This window comes from Trachemys scripta, chromosome 1, assembly GCF_013100865.1.
Source record: "Trachemys scripta elegans isolate TJP31775 chromosome 1, CAS_Tse_1.0, whole genome shotgun sequence".
Taxonomy (NCBI): Eukaryota; Metazoa; Chordata; order Testudines; family Emydidae; genus Trachemys; species Trachemys scripta.
In genome coordinates this window covers 284,723,150-284,747,260 of record NC_048298.1, presented here as the reverse complement: position 1 = coordinate 284,747,260, position 24,111 = coordinate 284,723,150, and the positions used below count along the sequence as shown (strand labels likewise).

At 39.9% G+C, this 24,111-nt stretch overlaps 1 protein-coding gene across 1 annotated transcript in view; it reads left to right on the top strand.

Annotated features, from left to right (window-relative positions):
- VWA8 (von Willebrand factor A domain containing 8) overlaps positions 1-24,111 on the top strand; it is a gene marked incomplete in the record, with an annotated part of 259,242 nt that overhangs the window by 7,790 nt on the left and 227,341 nt on the right. The window contains 2 exon segments of the mRNA XM_034758419.1: positions 6,355-6,432; positions 23,366-23,496. Of these exon segments, the coding sequence (XP_034614310.1) occupies positions 6,355-6,432; positions 23,366-23,496 (209 nt within the window).

Here is a 24,111-nt window from a genome sequence, read left to right as displayed (position 1 = left end):
GAAAACATTAGATGCTGAAAGTCAGCACTGTGTTTCCTTTAGGGTGACCAGATGTCTCGATTTTTTGGGTCTTTTTCTTATATAGGCTCCTATTACCCTCCACCCCCGTCCTGATTTTTCACACTTGCTGTCTGGTCACCCTATTTTCCTTAGAGGGAAATGTGGCACCACATATTTTGTCCAGAAGAGTATTGGTTCTCACTTGAAGAAATGTTGCTAACTAAGGCAGGAGCCTTTTTTGAAACGTTAGTAGAATTTCAACATAAGTACCCTTATTTGCTAACAAGTAACCCCCAACTCTGCAGACTATTTAATGCAGTGGATATAGAGCTAACTTAATCAGTTAACCCCAAAAAAGGAAGCAGTGGAACAAACTTTTGCTTGTGATAGTATTTTCCTGGAACACGTAAATAAAAAAACAAAACAAAACACCCCTAATACTCCCAAGACCACAGTTATCCTTCAGATGCCTATAGAATAGGCCTGCGAGCATGAATACATTTATAACTAAAGACTACAATGCACAAGCCAAAATGCAAGCACAGAACTATTTAAATAAGTGTAAAATCATGTATTTAACTCAAAATACATGCTTGCTGTACTTTGTAATAATTTATTAAAAAAGGCTGAGGAAAAGGAAAAAACAAATTCTTAATAACAATACCATTACCCTTTTCAAGCTTAAATTGGATCTCTAAGGATGAGTTGCCATTCTCTCTGCTACATGTCCTTTTGTAAAGGTGTTTTGTAAATGATGTCAGTTGGAAGCATTTATTTTCCTTTCCTTCTCTTTATCATGAAATGAGGATCTAAAAATATATATACAGATATAATTTAGCTGTTGAACTTTTCTCAAACAGATGTGGTATAATCACACAGAAATTAGTGTTAGCAGTGCATAACACCACAGTTTAAATGTGTTTGTGCTATTAGTTGAAGAGAGAAGATGAATATTTTATATAAGACTGAATTATAGATATTTTGAGATCACTTTTTCAGTATGGTAATCATATAATTTCAGACCTAAAGAGTCCAAAAGAGAGAATTCTTAATCACCCAGTAAGAATGCATTTCAAACCTCGCAGTGTCTCATTAGGGTGCCGATCCTGCAAAGACTGACATATGTGCTTGGAATTATGTATATGCATAATGTTACTGACGTCAATGGGACTGCTCACAGTGAGTAAGGTTATATACATGTGTACATCCTTGCAGATAAGAGTCTAAAATTATAGAGGGGATTCTTTGTTTTAAAATGGCCATTTTAAATCAATTTTATTTCTTTTGTTTTTCATGATGTGTTATTTCACCATAAAAATTAGCTAATAGAAAAATGTAGGAAAAACTATTTTCTGCTACTTTTTTTTTAATTGTGATTAAGATATAATCCAGTGTTTCTCAAACATTTGTATTGTTGACTCCTTTCACACAGCAAACCTATGTGTGCGACCCCCCCCCCCCTTATAAATTGAAAAAAATTTTTTTTTTGTATTTAACACTGTTATGAATGCTGGAGGCAAAGTGGGGTTTGGGGGTGGAGGCTAATAGCTCATGACCCCCCATGTAATAACCTTGTGACCCCCGATGGGTCACTACCACCAGTTTGAGAAGCCCTGATATAATCTATTTATCTGTCTTTATATATATGACTCATACCACTGTTGTGTATGAGAGGATGTCTACACTACGGAGACCATACTGGCCTAGTTATGTTGCCATAGCTATGCCAGCATAACCCCACAGTATAGATGCAGCCTATTGCAATGTAAGGGCTTTTTCTGTCCGTTTAGGAATGCCACCTCTCTGAATGATGATAGCAAGGTCAACAGAAGCATTCTTCTGTTGGCATAGGTTGGGATAGCTGTCAGTCAGGTTTGTGGATTTTCCATACCCCTGAGCAATGTAGCTATGTGAATCTAAATTTTAAGTGTAGATCAGGCCTTTGTATCTCACAATTTTTAAAAATAGATATAACAATAGCTCTTTATTCACCACTTGTAGGAAAATAATTTGATGGGGTGGAAAAAATATCAAAGTAATATATGAGCTTTTAATGAAATGTAAATCTAGGTCTCCAATTCTGTGATTGTGATCCATGTGGGTGCACAGCTGCATGAAATTCTGTTATCATGTGGGGTTAGGCACAGGCTTGATAGTATGACTGATAGACCTAATTCTTGACCACTTCTGATCATATGAAGAACCTATGATCAGCCTCGTCTACACTTAAAACTTAGGTCAACGAATGTACAGCACTCCGGGGTGTGAAAAATCTAAACTCCAGAGTACCCCAGCTATGCTAACCCCAAACCGCCATGTTGTGGCAGTTAGGTCGACAGAAGAATGCTATTTACTGTCACTTGGATAGGTGGAGTTCCTACAGCAATGGAAACCCCCCCCTTCCAAAACTGTGGTCTGTGTCTGCACTATGGGGTTATACTATGGCTGCAGTAGCAACCATAGTGTAGACGTGGATTTTGTCACTTCTTGTAGGAATAGGGGTGTATTAAATGTGTTATCTACTCTAAATAGCAGTTCTAGAAAAATAGAGGGTGTTAGTTTCCATGGGTTGTCACACTTTTATTAGCTAAATTATCTCAAGATAAGCAAATATCTTTATTTAGAAGCTCACTTTCCAACACTTCTGCGGTGTCTGAATGAAGGTTAAAAATTGCACAGCTTCAGGAAAGTGCTACTGAGCTATTGTGTTAAGGTTCAGTTTTAAACTAGCACTCCACCCCCCCCCCCCCAAGCTGTCTGTTCAGCTGTGGTTTTCAGGACTTCTTCTGTGCTCATTCTAGGGTCTGGTCTACACTAGGAATTTACATCGGTATAGGTATGTCTCTCAGGCGTGTGAAAAATGCAGACCTGAGAGATGTAGCTATATCGACTTAACCTCCGGTGTAGATAGTGCTAGATCGACGGCACAATTCTTCCGTCAACCTAGCTACTGCCTCTCCGGGAGGCGGATTACCTATAGCGATGGGAGAAATCCCTCCCATTGGCCTAGGTAGTGTCTACACTGAAGCGCTACAGTGACACAAGTGTGCCATTGTAGTATTTTAACTCCGTTTTGATGGGGATAGTATAAGGAGATGGAAAGTTTGGAATTCTCATAATATAGGTTTGTAATTTTTAAAAAACCGTGTGTCAATAGAGGGAACCCTAGTAATATACTTGATGATGTTAGAAGGACAGGTGAGGTCCCTTTGTATATGTACCATAGAGATAAGCATGATAGAAGAACCTAGACTAGAGTTGCACATTGTGGTGTTTCTGTAGGCTGAGCTCATTGCACACACCAGGAGCTCCTTGCATTCCTCCATTTCCTCACAATTTGTAATTTGTAAAATTATTTATTTTCTTTCTGTCTGGGCGATAAGTCATTCAGGGCATCATCATTTTAAATTCCATTGCGATCATGAGCAGAGCTGAGATGGGGAGGAGGATGTAACCTGGACAATGTTAATGGATGTCATCAACTGGTTCTTTTTACAGAGCTGGCTAAATCTGATATGTTTTCTAATCAGATGCCAGGAGCTCTGTATGTCCCCTACTTCCACCTTCCTGTTTTTCCCAAATGGGCACTGTACGGGCCTGATTTTAATGGAATTTCAGGCTTTTCTGATTTACATTAAAATCAATAGGCTCTGCACTTTGATACCTAGAACAGTCCATGACAGGATGTGGTTTTCAGAATATATCATGTTACAGAAAGACAGACAAACAGAGAAATGCCATCGAGTTGAGTGTAAGGCCTTGCTTTGCTTGGCGAATATAATAGGTAGCCTAAAAAACTGTTGTTGTTTCTATTGTATGCAGTGTAGTTGTAGCTGTGTCAGTTCCAGGATATTAGAGAGACAAGGTGGTCGAAGTAATTTCTTTTATTGGACCAACTTCTGTTGGTGAGAAAATGGTCAAATAAAAGTAGTTTCTATTGTGATCCTAAAGCTTATAGTGTCTTATTTTTGTATAAAAAAACATCAAAAATAGAAGGGAAATTGCTTTGGTTTTGGTTTTTTTTCTTTCTTCTTTTTTTTTTTACTTGTCTGCTCTTTGTCTGGTATCACACAACTTGTCCTTTCAGCCCATGTCTCGTTCCTTCTGTATTTTGAACGAATCATGTGTATAGGGGAGAGAGACAGTATGTTTACAACTTGAATGTAAATAATTTAAGCTATAAGCTAATTAGTCATATACACTTGTTTTGTTGCTCGTTGGCTGGGGGAAGGCGAGAAAACAAATTGACACTAAATTCCTGAGGCAGACATTCAGACAAATCTGTTGTAAGAGGAATTTTAGCATTTAAGAAGATGACCTGAAGAAGGGGGTTGTGGAGCTTCAGGCAAGCAATGGACCCCTCGGGACACTTGCTGAAATTTCAGATGTCTTCCAGCCTGCTCAGCATCCTACTTGGATCCAGCCTGCTCAGCCCTTCATTATCACCCCAGTGAGCAAGAGACGTTAGAGCTGCAGACACATAAGGGGAGTGGGAGGGGAGCTTTGGTGTAGTTTTCAGCCCTGAAGTGCTGGCTTACTACATTTTTTTTATAGCAGCCTACGGAGAGAGTAAGTTTTAAAGGGATCCTGAGCTTAAAGGTACAATGACCATCAACTAGCCACAGGGAAAGACTGACCTATTATATTGATGTAAGTGGAGTTACTGTAGGAAACACTGCATATGTTGTTTGTCGATACAGTGCTTCTTGTAGACCGTTAAAGGGTATTAAATAATGAATGTTAGATTTGTTCAAGCATTTCTTAGGAGCCAGGATTCAGGAAACAGCAAGAGGAATATGGTATTAAAATACACTAGGATGAAAGGATGCTACAAAATATCATAATTCAGACACATTACATTACTATTGATCCAGAAATGAAGAGTGTAAGGAGAAGTAGCTAATGTGTTTTTTTGAAGGATTGGCCAAGGACTGGAAGTTGATATTAAAATACAAATCTGTACTGGAAATGGAAAATTGACAAGTGCAACTTAACAAGAATACAGCCAATTAAGGGGTGCTGGGAAAAGATAAAGGCAGCAAAGTTGGAGAATGAGCTAATGCTAGTTGAGAGTGTCAAGGGGAATAATTAGGGTTTTAGAATTTATCAGGGAAAACTTGTAAGGCCTGAGAGAGAGTCCATTAATAAGGACTAGCTTATGGGTTTGCCACAGACCGTGGGTAAATGGCAGTACAACTAGGTGTTGCCCAAGGAGAACCTTGGACGTCACAAAATGGTCTCTAATTCCTCTCTTGCTCCAAGGAGGAAGTAATCTGTGCCAGCTCTATACCTGGTCCAAATACTTTCCCCTCTATGGTAGCTCAGCTGTGCTGGCTGGTGAATTTGTGGGGGTATAAGAGGTATAGTGAAGGCTTCACCCACTTCCCTCTCACCCTCCTGTGCAAGAACGGGAGAAGTGTCTCTGTGGAGTCTGCTCTTATTCGTCCATGCTGTGATATTTTTATGTCTCCTAATTCCGCTGCATACTGTGGTCCCTAATGGTGCTTAAAATAAGGAAGGATGTGTCTGTATCAAATAGGCACAAAACATCTGAAGTAGTGAACTTTTTAAAATGTTTTTTAAAAAAAACCCACCTCCTAAAAATACTGTTTTAACTAGAAAAAGGTTGGTGGGAAAAATCACCTAGTCAAAAAAGGAGGAGAAAGACCCTCTAAAATAATCCTAGATAAGGGATACTTGAAAACCCTGAATATATACAATCCATGTCAGACATTTTGCATACATGTTAAAATAATGAGCTAACACATTTATTGAACCCTGTAGCCTCTTGTGAGCTGCTGAAAACAGGGAGCTGTGACCAGGATCCTTTTGAAGTACATGGGCTGAGCTGGGGATTCATGAGAGGGTTCTGGGTGCTAGCTCTGACTTGCAGGCCATATATTTGCCACCCCAATCTCTCAGAAAAATATAACCGTAAACTAAGCTACCATTTCTAAAACTTCACAAGAGCTGATAGGACTTAGTGTTTTGCGACATCTTAGGAAGACACCAGATTCTGCAGGTGTGCAATCATTGAGTTGATGGGGCACTGATTGAAATGAATGGGTCAGTTTTCACAGCTCAGAGCTATTGTTTCAGGCTGTCTACATACTCTGGAAAATCACCACTCCATTAAATTATGCTCATGTCACATTTTCAAGGTTCTGCTGGATAGAATACATTAATAATTCTGTATAATACATTAATAGTTCTGAAACTCAGCAGAGGCTGTTCCCTAAATGTGCAGTCATACCCTTCTTCACTTTTAGGCCTCCAGTGTCAGCATTATTGCAAGCACATGTATGTTTTTTAAAAAGCGTACAGTATATTTTAATATTTCTTCTTTTTTTTTAGGGGATACTGTTACTATTGGAGATGTGTCATTTAAACTCAAAACGCCAAAGAGCCCAGAACTTGTGCCACTGAACTACAGTAAGAAACCTCTTTCCTTTGGCTAGTGAATGTATAATGTGTCTGGAATATTGGAGCCCAGTCCTACAAACCCTTACTCTCACGCAAGCAATATGTCTTAACTTATCCTTCAATATTTTAAAGAAGAAATATGTTTTGTAGAGGGAGGCTGATTAAAATTGTAATGGGCATTCACCCTCCCCTGCCATTCCCCTTGAGAGAGAAGCTGGGGGAATGAGAATGGAAATGGAAATGCTTTTTGTGGTGGGCCTGTTGCTGGTGCTAGGCGAGGCAGGCACTGCTGTGGTAGGACTGTGGTTGCATTAAAGTTGTTTGGATTTTTAGATAATATGGTCTTACCTCATTCCTTCAGATACTCCTGATGTTACAGTACTTTCAGGATAAGTTACTTACGTTCATTACTGTTAATATCTTAGATTAGTGTTTCTCAGTCTTCTGAGGTTGGCAATCCCTTATTTGAAGTAAAACATTTTCACAACACTTTTACACATTTACTGTAAAAGTCAAAGTACAAATGTATTGGTAACAATAAACCTATATAATTTAACTGTGTATATGAATAGAGAGGTTGATAGAGCGGATTTGACCTTGAAGAGTAAGGGTGTGTAGGGAGCAGGGAAGTGAGATTTCTTTGCTTTAGCTTGTAATAACTCTCAATGCCTTGTGACCCACCAACTGAGAAATACTGCTTTACATCATTTAAAATTCCTAAATATCCGATTTTACTTTACACCATTTGTGCTGTACTTTTACTTCTGCATTTCACCCAATTTTAACAATGAAAATGCACTAGTCCATTTCACTTTTGTTTAGTCAGTTTTCTCATGCACTAACACAAATGCTCTCATTTCAATAAGAACAAATTACAACATTTTAATTCTGTTAGGTTTGGTAAATCTGTATGGGTATGTATTTATTTTCTGTAATCTAAATTTGAGCCTGAATTATTGGATAGTGTCTCTTAGTTTTTGGCATAGAACTGGAAGGGACCTCGAGAGGTCATCTAGTCCAGTCTCCTGCATTCAAGGCAGGACTAAGGAGACCATCCCTGACAGCTGTTTGTCCAACCTGCTCTTAAAAATCCCCAGTGATGGAGATTCCACAACCTTTCTAGGCAATTTATTCCAGTGCTTAACCACTCTGACAGTTAGGAAGTTTTTCCTAATGTCCAACCTAAACTGCCCTTGCTGCAATTTAAGCCCATTGCTTCTTGTCCTATCCTCAGAGGTTAAGAACAACAATTTTTCTCCCTCCTCCTTGAAAACTGTTATCATGTCTCCTCTGTCTTCTCCTCTCCAGACTAAACAAGCCCAGTTTTTTTCAATCTTCCTTCATAGGTCATGTTTTCTAGACCTTCAATCATTTTTGTTTCTCTTCTCTGGACTTTCTTCAATTTTCCACATTTTTCCTGAAATGTGGTTCCCAGAACTGGACACAATACTCCAGCTGAGGCCTAATTAGCACAGAGTAGAGCAGAAGAATTACTTCTTGTGTCTTGCGTACAATACTCCTGCTAATACATCCCAGAATATTTGCTTTTTTTGCAACAGTGTTACACTGTTGACTCATATTTACCTTGTGATCCACTATGACCCCCAGATCCCTTTCCGCAGTACTTCTTCCTAGGCAGTCATTTCCCATTTGGTATGTGTGCAACTGATTGTTCCTTCCTAAGTGGAGTACTGTGCATTGGTCCTTATTGAATTTCATCCTATTTACTTCAGACCATTTCTCCAGTTTGTCCAGATAATTTTGAATTTTAATCCTATCTTACAAAACACTTGCAACCCCTCCCAGGTTGGTATCATCTGCAAACTTTATAAGTGTACTCTCTATGCCATTATCTAAATCATTGATGAAGATATTGAACAGAACCAGACCCAGCACCGATCCCTGCGGGACCCCACTCGTTATGCCCTTCCAGCATGACTATGAACCACTGATGACTACTTTCTGGGAATGGTTTTCCAACCAGTTATGCACCCACCTTATAGTAGCTCCATCTAGTTTGTTTATGAGAAGGTCATGCGAGACAGTATCAAAAGCCTTACTAAAGTCAAGATATACCACATCTACTGTTTCCCCCCTATCCACAAGGCTTGTTACTCTGTCAAAGAAAGCTCTCAGGTTGGTTTGACACGATTTGGTCTTGACAAATCTGTGCTGACTGTTACTTATCACCTCATTATCTTATAGGTGTTTGCACATTGATTGCTTAATTATTTGCTCCATTATCTTTCCAGGTACAGAAGTTAAGCTGACTGGTCTGTAATTCCCTGGGTTGTCCTTATTTCCCTTCTATAGATGGGCACTATATTTGCCCTTTTCCAGTCTTCTGGAATGTCTCCCATCTTCTATGACTTTTCAAAGATAATTGCTAATGGCTCAGATATATCCTCAGTCAGCTCCTTGAATATATTAGGATGCATTTCTTCAGGCTCTGGTGATTTGAAGACGTCTAACTTATCTAAGTAATTTTTGACTTGTTCTTTCCCTATTTTAGACTCTGATCCTACCTCATTTTCACCGGAATTCACTATGTTAGACGTCCAATCGCTACCAACCTTCTTGGTGAAAATTGAAACAAAGAAGTCATTAAGCACCTCTGCCATTTCCACATTTTCTGTTATTGGCTTTCCCCCCTGATTGAGTAACGGGCCTACTCTGTTCTTGGTCTTCCTCTTGCTTCTAATTTATTTGTAGAATGTTTTCTTGTTACCCTTTATGTCCCTAGCTAGTTTGATCTCGTTTTGTGCCTTGGCCATACTAATTTTGTACCTACATACTTGTTTATATTCATCCTTTGTAATTTGACCGAGTTTCCAATTTTTGTAGGACTCTTTTTTGAGTTTTAGATCACTGAAGATCTCCTGGTTAAGGCAGGGTGGTCTCTTGCCATACTTCCTATCTTTCCTACACAGTGGGGTAGTTTGCTCTTATGCCCTTAATAATGTCTCTTTGAAGACAGTTTGCAGTTTTTCAATTGTTTTTCCCCTTAGACTTGCTTCCCATGGGATTTTACCTACCAACTCCCTGAGTTTGCTTAAGTCTGCCTTCTTGAAATTCATTGTCTTTATTGTGTTGTTCTCCCTCCTACCATTCCTTAGAATCATGAACTGTACCATTCCATGATCACTTTCACCCAAGTTGCCTTCCACTTTCAAATTCTCAACCAGTTCTTCCCTATTTGTCAAAATCAAATCTAGAACAGCTTACCCCCCAGTAGCGTTCTCCACCTTCTGAAATAAAAAATGGTCTCCAATACATTCCAAGAACTTGTTGGATAATCTGTGCCCTGCTGTGTTATTTTCCCAACAGATGTCTGGGTAGTTGAAGTCCCCCATCACCACCAGCTCCTGTGCTTTGGATGATTTTGTTAGTAGTTTAAAAAAAGAGGACAAATATGAGGACATATGGTTAAGTTACAAGATTTGCTAAACATGTGAGCAAGACATACCAGCCAGATATCTAAGAAAGAGGATTCTCTGTACTATCTCAGAGCACTGGTCCACCTAGTCTGGTATCGTGTCTTCAGCTGTGGTTAAGCCCTGATGCTTCAGGGAAAACAACACCCTCGAATACTTTTGGCATATGGTGCATCAGGAAAAAAAAATTCTATCCTGACCCACATAGATGACTGGCTGAATCCCTGAAGCGTGAGATTTGATTATAGCCATTGTCTTAATGCAGAGATGCAAGTGTTATGAGCATGTCGAGGACATATAGAACTTCCTGTTTTCTCCATGGTCCATGAAGGGAAGGAATGAACAGGGGGTTCAAAAACCTCCCAGGGACCACTACCATTATCCAATCTTACCCTCTTCCCCAACATTGCGGCCACAAAATTTCTCCTAGAAACTGGATTAAGGCATGTCTTTTAGAAAGAGATCTCATCTCATGGTAAAGACTCCCAGTGATGGTGAGCCCCCCACCTCCCCAGTAAGCTGTTTCAATATTTTATCACCCTTACTTCTAGGAAATTGCATCTTATTTTGTGATTGAATTTATCTAACTTCAATTTCCAACAACTGGAACTTGGTAGGCCTTTGTCAGCATGATTGAAAAGCCCCATACTATGAGATCTCGTCAATATGTAAGTACCTATATACAATGATCAAGTCATCTCTCAGTCTTCGTCCTTGATAAGCTGAATAGGTTGAGTCCTAAAGCCTCACCTCGTAAGGCTGTTTTTTCAGCTCCTCTGTCATTTTTGTGGTCATCACTTCAACTCTCTTCAGTATTTCTGTCGGAAGACAGGATACTAGGATAGATGAACCTTTGGTCTGACCCAGCATGGTTGTTTTTATGTTTTTATTTTCACATCCTTCTTCACGTGCGGACAGCAGAACTGGACACAGTATTCTAATAGGCCCTGAAACTAGCACAGTCTCCCCCCAAGGTTCCCCAGCGGCTGTTGCTTCTTCCCCCAGAGTCCCACCAAAGGTGTTTAGCCTTCTGGTTTACAGTTTACCTTTTCAGGGGAACACCTTGCAGAAAGCCACCAGACACCCAGACGAATACACAATTTTAAAACAGCACTACTCATTACTTAAGTAGCATGATAGATACACAGATCTATACAAAATAATAAATACACCTCTATGTATTTCCCTGCCTCAGATTCCTCATCAATCTGGAGACTTGTGGGACTTGGGCAGAGCCCTGTGAGGTGTCCAGTATTTTTGCCTGCAGCTCATGGCTTCTCTTCAAAATCATGGAGCCTTTTCTAGCCCCACTAGCCTTCTCTAACCTTGACTAGTCCTGCAGTTAACACCCTCTCCCCAAGACGAAAACCTGCCTAAACTTCCTGTGCCTCTAACTGAGGTTAATGGGAGCTGTGCACTGAACATCTAAAGTGTTATAAAATGTAAGTACTCTGCATAATCGGGCCCTAAGCTTCTGAAGTTAAGCACCCAAAATTAGATGACACTTGAAAATGTTGGTCTGAATTTCTCTGCATTAGTTCCCCATGTGTAAAATAAGGACAATAATATCACCTTACCTCAGACAGGGTTTGAAGATAAATTCATTAATGTTTGTAAAGAACTAAATCCTGAAATGAAAACACCATAGAAAAGTCCCTAGACAAGTATAATTCTGTGTTCAGGATGTAGGCTTTGCATGGTGTATAGTAAATAATGCATGGGGGACGTACACTGAAGGGTGAGGACAAAAAATAAATATTGAATGGCTACTTATTCAGTGAGTACCATCCATCCTGAGGACTGATTGCACATGGATAAAATAGTACATTACCATGTAATTAATGACAGCATTATATGCATATGCACCCTCATTTTGGTATTTTCTAATTTGTGTGGTTGACTTTGTAACCTTAACATTCTTTTAATGTAATTTTCTTGTACGCAGTATATATTGTAAAATCAGATTACCCAAAAAAGACTTTCCACATATTGGATTTTAAATTATTATAATTTAATATTTGTAAATACAACCGTAAGTTTGTCCAGTGGATGAGCATCTTGCAGATGAATAGCATACAGAAACCATGAGTTGAACTTTCTGTAGCAGTATTCTACTAATAAATTAAAATATTCTTATATGGTTCCCTCTATTTACTTCACAATATAGTATAAGTAAATCAGTAATTCCTACTGATGACTGCAAAACAGAGCCATCTTGTAGCATTGATCTTTAAACAGAATTCCCTATTGAAGCTAACTAACAATTCTGCTTAAGTCTGTGATATTACTAGGCCCATAAATGATTAATATGTGTGTGTTAATAGTGGGATTTACAGCAATAACTGCACTTAAGGTAACATAAGCTGTGTTTTTCAGGTAGTCATACATTTCTGAAACTTTCAGCTTGCAGGCTGAAATTGTCAAGGCTTTTTTCTGCTCAGGGTTTGTTTATTTGGTAGTTTGAGCAAAAATTGTTCAGCCACCAGTGTTTAGGAGGAGAGTGAGGAAAAGTTATACTTCCTCCTTTAAATAGGATTCCCAAAATCACAAGGAAGTTGCAAAAAAATGTTGACCAGTTTAGAAATAAATAGTTGGATTAGAAATATCAGAAAGCAGATACCGATGTGTCAGAAGAAGAGGTGATGGAGCAAACTGATAATTTAAAAAACATGAAATCCATAACAGTGGTTTACATCTAAGAATTCTGAAGGAGCTTAAGTATGAAATGGCCAATCTGCCTACACAACTATGCAATTTCTCTTTTAAAAATAGCCACTGTTCTTTTTCAAGTAGTGTCCCTGTAGTTGCTCCACTTCAGGTGTGCATGTGCCCTTTGCCTTTGGTCGGAGATTTTTAGTAGCAGTGCGTGTGCCCTACACATCCTCTTCATGTCCCATGTCAAGACTATATAGGGCTGTGCATGTTAAACACCCATAGTTCCGTCTCAACCGCCTTTGTCCAGTGACAGAATTTAGTGTGTGGATGTTTTTCTCATTAGAATATAGTATATAGTGTTAGTTCTTTAGTTAGTTTATAGGATATTTAGCAGTTTATAGTTGTTGGAATTGTTGTTCCCATTTTCTTTTTTCCTCCTAAAAAATAAAAAAAAGTTTTTTCCCCTATTCAGGGGTCAATTTTTTTTTCTTGTGTCTGGGATGCTGGGTTCCCTGGGTTTTAAAATGTGCCTCTCCTGCCAAGTCAGGCATTGCTTGGGAAACTTGAATATCCCCTACAAGTGGAAGATTTACACTTCTCTTAAGGGAAGATCCCATAAAAACAGGAAAATTAAGTACAGGCTATTAACGATGGAGCAAACCTTAAGACCGGCTTCAGGCCCAGGTACGGAGAACCCCCCCTGTACAGGAACCCCCCAGTTCTGTTAGTGCCCTGCCTACTTTAAGATCATGATCACAGAGAGCTTCCACGTGAAGGCAGCATTGAGACCCCGGTCTTCGAAACTCTCTGTGAGTGAGGTTGCCTATAACTGCTCCATCAGTTCTGAACTTTCCACTCAAAGACTAAGGAAGGAGATAAGAGGAGCAGGACTAAGAGTTCCTCCTCAAAGAAGATCCAGTCCCTGGAGACTTCAGTCTCTGAAAGGAGTGCTGTTGAGGCTCTAACTACTTCAGGTACAGTAAAGCACTAAGATTTTCTCTCAGTTCTATATCTTGGCAGTAAAAGAATGGTACCAAAGATGACTACTACTATCATCAGAGCCCACAATAGCAAGAAAAACAGCCTTTTCGGACTCTGTGGTGCCATTGGTGTTTTCATCGGTGCTTCAGACAGTAACATCAGGAACAACCTCGGAGCCTATATCAAGTTCTATTATGTTCCTGGTATCTCAAGAGTTCCGGTGCCCTAAAGTTCTCATGGTAGTGAACAAGCCTGCTTGCGACTTCCAGACACCTCTTAGTACCGAGATCTGCTTTGTCTCCAAGTGCGCATTTTGTATTGAAACTTACTGCTTTCTAAACTTCTACCATTCAGGGAGAAGGTTTGTCACCCCCTTTACAATATATGGAGGAGCACTCGGACTCAGACTTAGCTTTCTGTTCAAGGGTCTCCAGTTTATTCGAGGAGATCATAGAATCATAGAATATCAGAGTTGGAAGGGACCTCAAGAGGTCATCTAGTCCAACCCCCTGCTCAAAGCAGGACCAATTCCCAGCTAAATCATCCCAGCCAGGGCTTTGTCAAGCCGGGCCTTAAAAACCTCCAAGGAAGGAGACTCCACCACCTCCCTAGGTAACGCATTCCAGTGTTTCACCACCCTCCTAGTGAAATAGTTTTTCCTGATATCCAACCTGGACCTCCCACACTGCAACTTGAGACCATTGCTCCTTGTTCTGTCGTCTGCCACCACTGAGAACAGCCGAGCTCCATCCTCTTTGGAACCCCCCTTCAGGTAGTTGAAGGCTGCTATCAAATCCCCCCTCATTCTTCTCTTCTGGAGACTAAACAATCCCAGTTCCCTCAGCCTCTCCTCATAAGTCATGTGCTCCAGCCCCCTAATCATTTTTGTTGCCCTCCGCTGGACTCTTTCCAATTTTTCCACATCCTTCTTGTAGTGTGGGGCCCAAAACTGGACACAGTATTCCAGATGAGGCCTCACCAATGTCGAATAAAGGGGAACGCTCACGTCCCTCGATCTGCTGGCAATGCCCCTACTTATACAGCCCAAAATGCCGTTAGCCTTCTTGGCAACAAGAGCACACTGTTGACTCATATCCAGCTTCTCGTCCACTGTGACCCCTAGGTCCTTTTCTGCAGAACTGCTACCTAGCCATTCGGTCCCTAGTCTGTAGCAGTGCATGGGATTCTTCCGTCCTAAGTGCAGGACTCTGCACTTGTCCTTGTTGAACCTCATCAGGTTTTTTTCGGCCCAATCTTCTAATTTGTCTAGGTCCCTCTGTATCCGATCCCTACCCTCTAGTGTATCTACCATGCCTCCTAGTTTAGTGTCATCTGCAAACTTGCTGAGAGTGCAGTCCACACCATCCTCCAGATCATTAATAAAGATATTAAACAAAACCGGCCCCAGGACCGACCCTTGGGGCACTCCGCTTGAAACCGGCTGCCAACTAGACATGGAGCCATTGATCACTACCCGTTGAGCCCTACGATCTAGCCAGCTTTCTATCCACCTTACAGTCCATTCATCCAGCCCATACTTCTTTAACTTGGCGGCAAGAATACTGTGGGAGACCGTATCAAAAGCTTTGCTAAAGTCAAGGAATAACACATCCACTGCTTTCCCCTCATCCACAGAGCCAGTTATCTCATCATAGAAGGCAATTAGGTTAGTCAGGCACGACTTCCCCTTCGTGAATCCATGCTGACTGTTCCTGATCACTTTCCTCTCCTCTAAATGTTTCATAATTGATTCCTTGAGGACCTGCTCCATGATTTTTCCAGGGACTGAGGTGAGGCTGACTGGCCTGTAGTTCCCCGGATCCTCCTTCTTCCCTTTTTTAAAGATGGGCACTACATTAGCCTTTTTCCAGTCATCTGGGACCTCCCCCGATCGCCATGAGTTTTCAAAAATAATGGCTAATGGCTCTGCAATCTCACCCGCCAACTCCTTTAGCACCCTCGGATGCAGCGCATCCGGCCCCATGAACTTGTGCACGTCTAGTTTTTCTGAATAGTCCCGAACCACTTCTTTCTCCACAGAGGGTTGGTCACCTTCTCCCCATGCTGTACTGCCCAGTGCAGCAGTCTGGGAGCTGACCTTGTTCGTGAAGACAGAGGCAAAAAAATCATTGAGTACATTAGCTTTTTCCACATCCTCGGTCACTAGGTTGCCTCCCTCATTCAGTAAGGGGCCCACACTTTCCTTGATTTTCTTCTTGTTGCTAACATACCTGAAGAAACCCTTCTTGTTACTCTTAACATCTCTTGCTAACTGCAACTCCAAGTGTGATTTGGCCTTCCTGATTTCACTCCTGCACGCCTGAGCAATATTTTTATACTCCTCCCTGGTCATTTGTACAATCTTCCACTTCTTGTAAGCTTCTTTTTTGCGTTTAAGATCAGCAAGGATTTCGCTGTTTAGCCAAGCTGGTCGCCTGCCATATTTACTATTCTTTCTACACATCGGGATGGTTTGTTCCTGCAACCTCAATAAGGATTCTTTAAAATACAGCCAGCTCTCCTGGACCCCTTTGCCCTTCATGTTATTCTCCCAGGGGATCCTGCCCATCTGTTCCCTGAGGGAGTCAAAGTCTGCTTTTCTGAAGTCCAGGGTCCGTATTCTGCTGCTCTCCTTTCTTCCTTGTGTCAGGATCCTGAACTCGATGTTATTCTCCTCTGCAGATGAAAGAGAGGCAGCATAGAAGACCTCTGCCTGTTAATTCTTAGGAAGACCTGTGATGGCTACCTTCCTCCGTGCCTCATGGTCCTCCTCATTTGCTTTATTGGAGCCCATAGATGATGTACTGCAAGTAGTTTTGAGGGGCTCTACTTGTGGTCTCCTTAGTTTTACACTATACCACTGTGCATGACTGCTTGATTAAGCTCAGCCACCCTTCCTTGCCTCCCAATGCCTGGCTATTCAGCTCAGACTCCATGCCCCTCCTTTATCCTTTTCATAGACTCAGAAGGCAGTGGGGTGATGGCCCAGTGGGCTGGGTTTGCTGGAGGTTTTCCTAGATGATTGTCAAGGGCTCCTTGGCACACTCAACCAATCATAGCCTATCTGTGTGTTGGGCTGCACCTTCTCTGGCTCTAAGGATATTTTGACTGAGGCGGAAGGAGCAGCCTCCTTCCTCCATCTTTAGTCTCTCCTGGGAAAGGAGCCAAAGGGCAATTCAAGTTCTTCTGATATCACAAGGTTTTCCCTCTGACCCCACCCATGCACTGTAGGCAGGGCTCAGGGTAAGCCATCATCCTTTTCTCTTGAATGTTCTATTGCATGTTATTGCTGAATGTATCCTGACTAACCATTGCATTTTCTTTTCTGTTTTTGCCAAGGCAGTTGGGGTTTCTACGTGATCTAGTATGTTATGTTGCTCCTTTGGGAGTGGATGTTATCTTGTTGGGGGTAAATTTCTTTGCCTGCCTGCATAAAGATGGTAGATATGAAGGAAAATGTATCTTCCAGAATTATGGAATTCACTGTAGCTGGAACAGAGAGACTTACCAGGAGAGACTGCCTGGAGTCTCTTTCAGTGGTGGCTTTCACTCTTTCTATGGGGGCAGGGTTGGTACACGCTGCAAATCCAAGCATTAATGGGCTGGATTGTATCTTTGGCTGGGTAACCATTTTGATTTTGACATCTGCTATTTAGGAAGAACAAGCAGCGACAGCCACCCTTTGCTGCAAAGACTGTATTTTAAGTGTTTTGGAGGAGTCTCGGGCTCAGGCTTGACTGCTTAATTTATAAGCAATGCATGCACATTTTGTAAGGTCTCCACATGCTTCTCAAATAATACAATATAATATCATACACTTTCTTTCCACCAGCCTAGGTACACAAGCGTAGCAACTTGTAATACTGTATACTATGCCGTGTGTGCCTGATGGTCATTTAGTGTATAACTTACAGAGTATACTGCAAACTCTTCTTTTACAACATCTTACAGACTCAAAATAAAAATATAGTGCCAGATCCTCAGCTGGTGTTAATCAGCTTACCTCCATTGAAGCCAATAGAGCTACGCTGAATAATAGTGAACATTTTGTGGCATATATATGCAATATAACTTTAAACTAGTTTGCCTCAACCCCTAAATTTCACCTTAAAAAAGGGTTTACTATTGGCCATAAAATAAATGTATAGTACTTCTACGATGGTGATAAATAAGAGAATATAACCATATAAAATGTGTAAGTCAATATAGATATACTGGCTCATTGTGACAATTAAAATAGAGTAAGTACCCAACAAATAATATGTTAGATGCACTTGTGCACTATAAGTTGCTAAAGAAAGTGTAGAAAAAATGTGATCACCTAATTATGGACTGAACTATAATGCATAGGTACAAGGAGGACAGGAGAGGTTGTATATACAATCATAACTTCATAATTTCCTGAATTATTGAGTGCTCAACTGTGTAATTTAAACATAGTTAATATATAGAGAATATGTATCGAGAGGCTCAATGATGTATAGAAGTTAAATTTTAGTATAAAATAATTTCTGGAAAAACAAGAGAGGTAGTGTCATGAGAAACTATCTAGGAGCATACTTTCCTTGTTGACTTTTCAGCATTTATTTGAAACATATTGCTTCTGACTGATTTTAGAAATAGTCAATGTACTGTCTTTTGGTACTTTACAAAATGTATTTTAACTGATAGAACTTTAATCTGCATGTTAACTGAATGATTTGGAACGAGTAAGCAAAGAAACATTTTCCCAGCTGCTGGCTACTAAATATGTCAGTAAGGAATTCTGCCTATGGTGTCATTATCCCTAAAAAGGGAAATTATGAAATTTTGTAGGAATTTAATAACCAGTATTTCTGGATATTAATACTCAAGGGTAAATATTATGACCAGGAGAACATAAGTGCACTGGAGTACATTAAATCCGTGGGGGAATGCCCCAGAGACTTTACAATTTTCTTGTATGCTGTACAACATTTATGTTCTGTTCTACATGACAGTTTGTTTTGCAGATGTTTCTGTACATTCTTAAATCTTGTTTCTATTTCTGGCACTGCTTTTAAGTCTGACCCAAGTTTTTTCTTGAGGCCATCCTAAAAATAGAACTGGCTACACATATTACTGTGAAATACACCAGAGGCATTCACAGTCACGCTGCATGACAGCTGCCTTAGCCATGCTTTTAATGCATGATTTGTGAAATTGAAGAGTTCAGTTTTACAGCAAGATTTCCTACCTACTTAAAATGTTATCATATATGGATATTGTAACCCTCTTATTGAAGAGCAGTCATAAAAACGCACAAGGGACAAGTTAATAAAAGAGGTTAAAGTACGTAATTAATGCCTTTCAAGGATGGTCTGCATCTTACAGTTTTTAGGATAGGTTTATTTATTAAAACAATTTTACATTTGTGGTTATATTTTTAAAAGCAAATACTTGTTCAGCAATTATAAATAACAATCTATTGGTAGTGCAGTTTTTCTGATTTGCTGCATGAGCCCTCTCTTCTTGAACTATATGTTATAATGAAGCTTTTTTTAATTTCCCAAAGTCTCTCTCAGAAAGTTTCACACTATTAAGAACATAAGACCAGCCATACTGGGTCAGACCAAAGGTCCACCTAGCCCAATATCCTGTCTTCCAACAGTGGCCAATGCCAGGTGCTTCAGAAGGAATCATCAAGTGATCCATCTCCTGTCGCCCATTCTCAGCTTCCGGCAAACAGAGGCTAGAGATGCCATTCCTGCCCATCCTGGCTAATAGCCATTGATGGACCTATCCTCCGTGAATGTATCTAGTTCTCTTTTGAACCCTATTATAGTCTTGGCCTTCATGACATCCTCTGGCAAAGAGTTCCTCAGGTTGACAGTGTGTTGTGTAAAGAAATACTTCCTTTTGTTTGTTTTAAACCTGCTGCCGATTAATTTCATTTGGTGACTCCTAGTTCTTGTTATGAGAAGGAGTAAATAACACTTCCTTATTTACTTTCTCCACACCAGTCATGATTTTATAGGCCTCTATCATATCCCCTCTTAATCGTCTCTTTTCCAAGCTCAAAAGTCCCAGTCTTTTTAATCTGCCCTCATATGGAAGCTGTTCCATACCCCTAATCATTTTTGTTTCCCTTTCCTCTACCTTTTCCAATTCCAATATATCTTTTTTGAGATGGGGTGACCACATCTGCACTCAGTTTTCAAGATGTGGGCGTACCGTGGATTTATTGAGAGGCACTATGATTTTTTTTTTGTCGTCTTACCTATCCCTTTCTTAATGATTCCCAACATTCTGTTATTCTCTGTGGGGAATTTATTTTTCAGAATTCCACTGTGTGTATGTGTTATGTATGCAATGCATATTGAATTTGAAGAAAATATTTTTCCAGAATAGATATGTTTGTATGGTGACACCAGATGGAATAAACAATATGTTATCATTTATGTGTCCATAAATAATCTGTTGTTTAAAAGCACTTACCTGAATTGTCTGTTCCCTTTGGTTGTTAATACAAATGTGTACATTGTTTTAAACAATTTGTGCTTAGGGCCAGTATTGTTCCCATTGAAATCAATGATGGGAAGCTGGTCGACTTCAGTGGAAGCAGGATCAAGCCTTTAGTGATTTTCCTGGATGGCAGGTCAAAATATCCAGCTTAAAATGTTGAAGTTTTTTATTTTGCACTGAGAACCTTATTTGAACAACATGCAATAGTTTTGTATACTGCATTGTAGTGTACCCTCCCCACTGAATACTTGAAACAGATGCTTTTCATACAAGAAATGTGATTAACTTTAAAGTTGAATTAAAATGCTTTTAAAATGAATAGGTACAAAACGCTGTCTTTAGGGCAAGAGATGATTAGCAGAATATCTAGGTAAGCTGAAATGATAAATAATTTGTATCTATTTTTAATTTATTGCATTTATTTAGATTAATAAAAGATATGCTCATCTTGTGCTCTGGGTGTGCATATAGAATTATGCAAAATGGCTGGATCATCCCCCCAGCCAGTAAATACACATAAAGTATAATAAATAAAAAATGAAAGCCAGACATTAGAAAATCACTTTGTATATTACTTATCTTTCAAGATCTGATTTCTTTGTTTCTTCTGCAAGGCTTTGGTACATCACTAGCATCTGAAATTGTCTAAGGGATATCCCTCTGAAGCTTTAGGCCAGAGATCGGCAACTTTTGGCATGCGGCCCATCAGGGAAATCCGCTGAGCCTTTGCAGGTTTAACTGTTCGCAGCTCCCACTGGCCGCGGTTCGCTGTCCCAGGTCAATGGGGGCTGCGGGAAACACAGCGGGCTGATGGATGTGTTGGCCACCGCCGCTTCCTGCCGCCCCCATTGGCCTGGAATGGCGAACCGTGGCCAGTGTGAACTGCGATTGGCTTAACCTGTGGACGCTGCAGGTAAACAAACTGTCCCAGTCCACCAGCAGATTTCCCTGATGGGCTGCGTGCCAAATGTTGCCGATCCCTGCTTTAGGTCCTGATTCTGCAAAGACTTTCACACAGCAATGATCTCAGAGGACAGCAGATAGCTCTATTCTGTGCCTCTTACTGGGCCTGCATAGAAAAAAAGTGGTCTTATGTATTAGTTCCTGCTTCTTACTGACTGTACAGTCTAGTTTAGTTAGTACCCATTACGCCTCTGGTGTTTAGAGCAGTGACGGAGCTCCTCCACTCATGTCTGTTTCTGGCAAGTCTTTCAGTGGTATCCCCAGATTTTTCAGCTCAGCTTCACCATGTTGTTTTTGGGTGGCCTCATTTTTGCTTGCCTTCAGGTGTCCATCTTATTGCTATTCTGTTGATGGAATCAGTTTCCATCTGAAAAACATGGCAAATCCATCTCCAACGCCTCCTGGTAATGATAGTGCTCATATCTTCTTAGTAGCACTGTGTGAATAAGTCTTGGTTTGAGATTGTTCTCTGCCAAAAGATAGGGAGGATTTTTCTGAGGCGGACTGTATGGAATGAAGATAGTGTGTACAGCCTAATATCTTTTTAAGTCAAGGGAGATGTGGTAACCCTTAGATTTTTCCAGAGCTCTTACTGCTTCACATCCTGTTTTTTTCAGAATGTTTGATTCCTTTGTTCTCTTTGAGGGCCCACTCTGAATTCATAGTTCAGCTTAACCATCTGGCTCAGACCACGCCCTTCCTTAAAATCTCGGCAATTTACAAGAATCGTCTGCCTCCATGGATGGAGACAGTGGAACCTGTGTGAAAAAAGTTATGCCAGTTATGTGACAGTCTTTCCACATTTTGGGAGCCTATATAAGGACAACATGAAGTCTTCGGTGTGTTCAGTGTCAGACTTCCAAGTGCTAAAGGCCCTGGGAGGAATCCTTGCTTCATTGAAGTCAATGGCTGAATTCTCATTGACTTCAGTGGGGCTAGGATTTCACCCACTGCCTTGGAAGGTCCTCTCTGATTAGAAGGAAAAGGTGAAAGAACTTTGTTCATCCCTGCCTTATTTCTGTGTTCCTTCATTGCCTCTTCTAAACACTCTCTCAGTCTGCCGCAATGGCAAGTCACAGAGGAAAGGTATGCTGTACCTAATGGCTAATTATTTTGTATGACTCAGTGCCAGTAGCTTTCCCAACACTTAGGATCCTAAGGGAGTTCTTTAGTGGCATGTGGGAGATAAAGAATAGGCTAACTTTTATATTGCTTTGCCTTGGAAGCTAATTTGGGAGTATGCTGAGGTGAGAATTGGATGTGCTGTGGAAGGCACCAAATCTTCTGTGACAGTTTCTGTCTACAAGAGAGATTGGGGTATAGTCGGTGGTGGTATAACCATTCATAGAAACCATTTGCTTTTGAACGTATTTCTGTTTTTTTGTTTTTAATTTTATCAAATGTTTTGGGCACATTTTTTGTTCGCAAGTCCATTACTATCTCTAGTAATGTACTGTAAGCAGATTTATGACTGTTTGATAAAAGGCTGCTGCAAAACATATAGGAAGAATGAAAATAAGACACAGAAGAATCTTGTTAATTTTTATTTATGATTGGGAAATCTGTTCCGAATTACCAAATTTTGCATATCAGAGAGTAAGCATAAACACTCAAATCAAAAACTATATCAATTGTATCGATTTATGCTTTGAGCAGTATACTGGAATGTAAATTAACAGGATAAGTAGTATTTTTCTGGTATACTTCCATCCCCGACTACAGCAACTCTAATGTAGAGCCAGTGGATCTGCTTTGCGTCTGTTAACTTTCAGTCTGTCTTTGGAGACAGCATATTATAGAAGATTGAAGTTCTAAGATTTGACTATACTTAGAATTTTTAACTCTGCATAGCCACTTATCTGTATTATAGTAGATTAAAATGTATAGAAGAATTTGATTAAAAAAAACCCTAGCAAATTAGACCTTATTTGTCACTATAACTTAAGCTACTTGATCTAGTGCAAACATTTATTAAATATCATTTTGTATGAAAGCAATGAACTATAGGCTAGATAAGTCCTGTTTCTCTACTAAGAGTAATAATTAATTTATTATTACAGTAGTCAAGACGGGGGCCACATTGTGCAAGGTACTGAACCAAACTCATAATAAGAGACAGTCCCTGTCCTGAAGAGTTTAAAAGCTGATTTGAGACAAACTGTGACATGAATTTAACAAACAAATGAATGGAATGAGGCAGTGAGAATGAGGGTATGTAGGGTAGATATGTGGTTACAGAGACTGTGTGCACAATTAGCTGCTTTTAAGTTATTCAACTTTGGATTAATTTATTTATGTATTCAATTTTAAAGTCTAAATAAACAAGGAGTACGATGTCAGTAATCCCTACTGACCACCAACCTCATTTAATAGTATTTGTTTAAAGCTGCATAATTTAGACTAGTTAATTTTTTTTTCTCTTACAGTGTCAGACAATTTGGCCCAATCTGTAGTCCAACATCTAAGATGGATAATGCAAAAAGATCTTTTGGGGCAAGATGTTTTTCTTATAGGGCCCCCTGGACCCCTTCGACGCTCTATTGCCATGCAGTACCTGGTACATTTTAAAACTTTGTTTATATTAATGGAGAATTGAAGTAGTTAAGATTATTTAGTTGTTATTGTGTGTCTGGGTGTGGCTGTGCGCTTGCATGTGTGTGTGTATATATGTGTGTGTATGTATTCTATTACTTGTTGAATTGTAAAAGGTAATATTAGAAAAGCTTATATGACTTGTTACTTAGTTGCCAAAGAACTTAATTCCATGCACACGCTTTTCAAAGTTTGATTTTTATTTTACAATGAATAAAAAGTACAAACATTTAAGTGAATATGTTTTTTGCTTAATCAATTAAACATTACTAAATAAAAACAGTGGAAAAAGTGTTTCCATATGTGATCACAAATGGAAAAATAGTCTATTCTTTGTATTTCATACCTTTCAGAATCAAGATCTCTGCATACTGTGTTAGAATCATAAAATATCATAGAATATCAGGGTTGGACAGTGAGCCACACTGCTTCCTCCATGGAAAAACTGAGGGAAGGGGTTGAGAGAAGGAATACTCTGAGGTTTCCCTTGCAGATTTTCCTCATAGTGTTTAGATAGAGGTGTGTATTTGTTTTTATCCCTCTGTCGCCCGGGGAAAAAGGAGGAAGTGTGGCACCCACC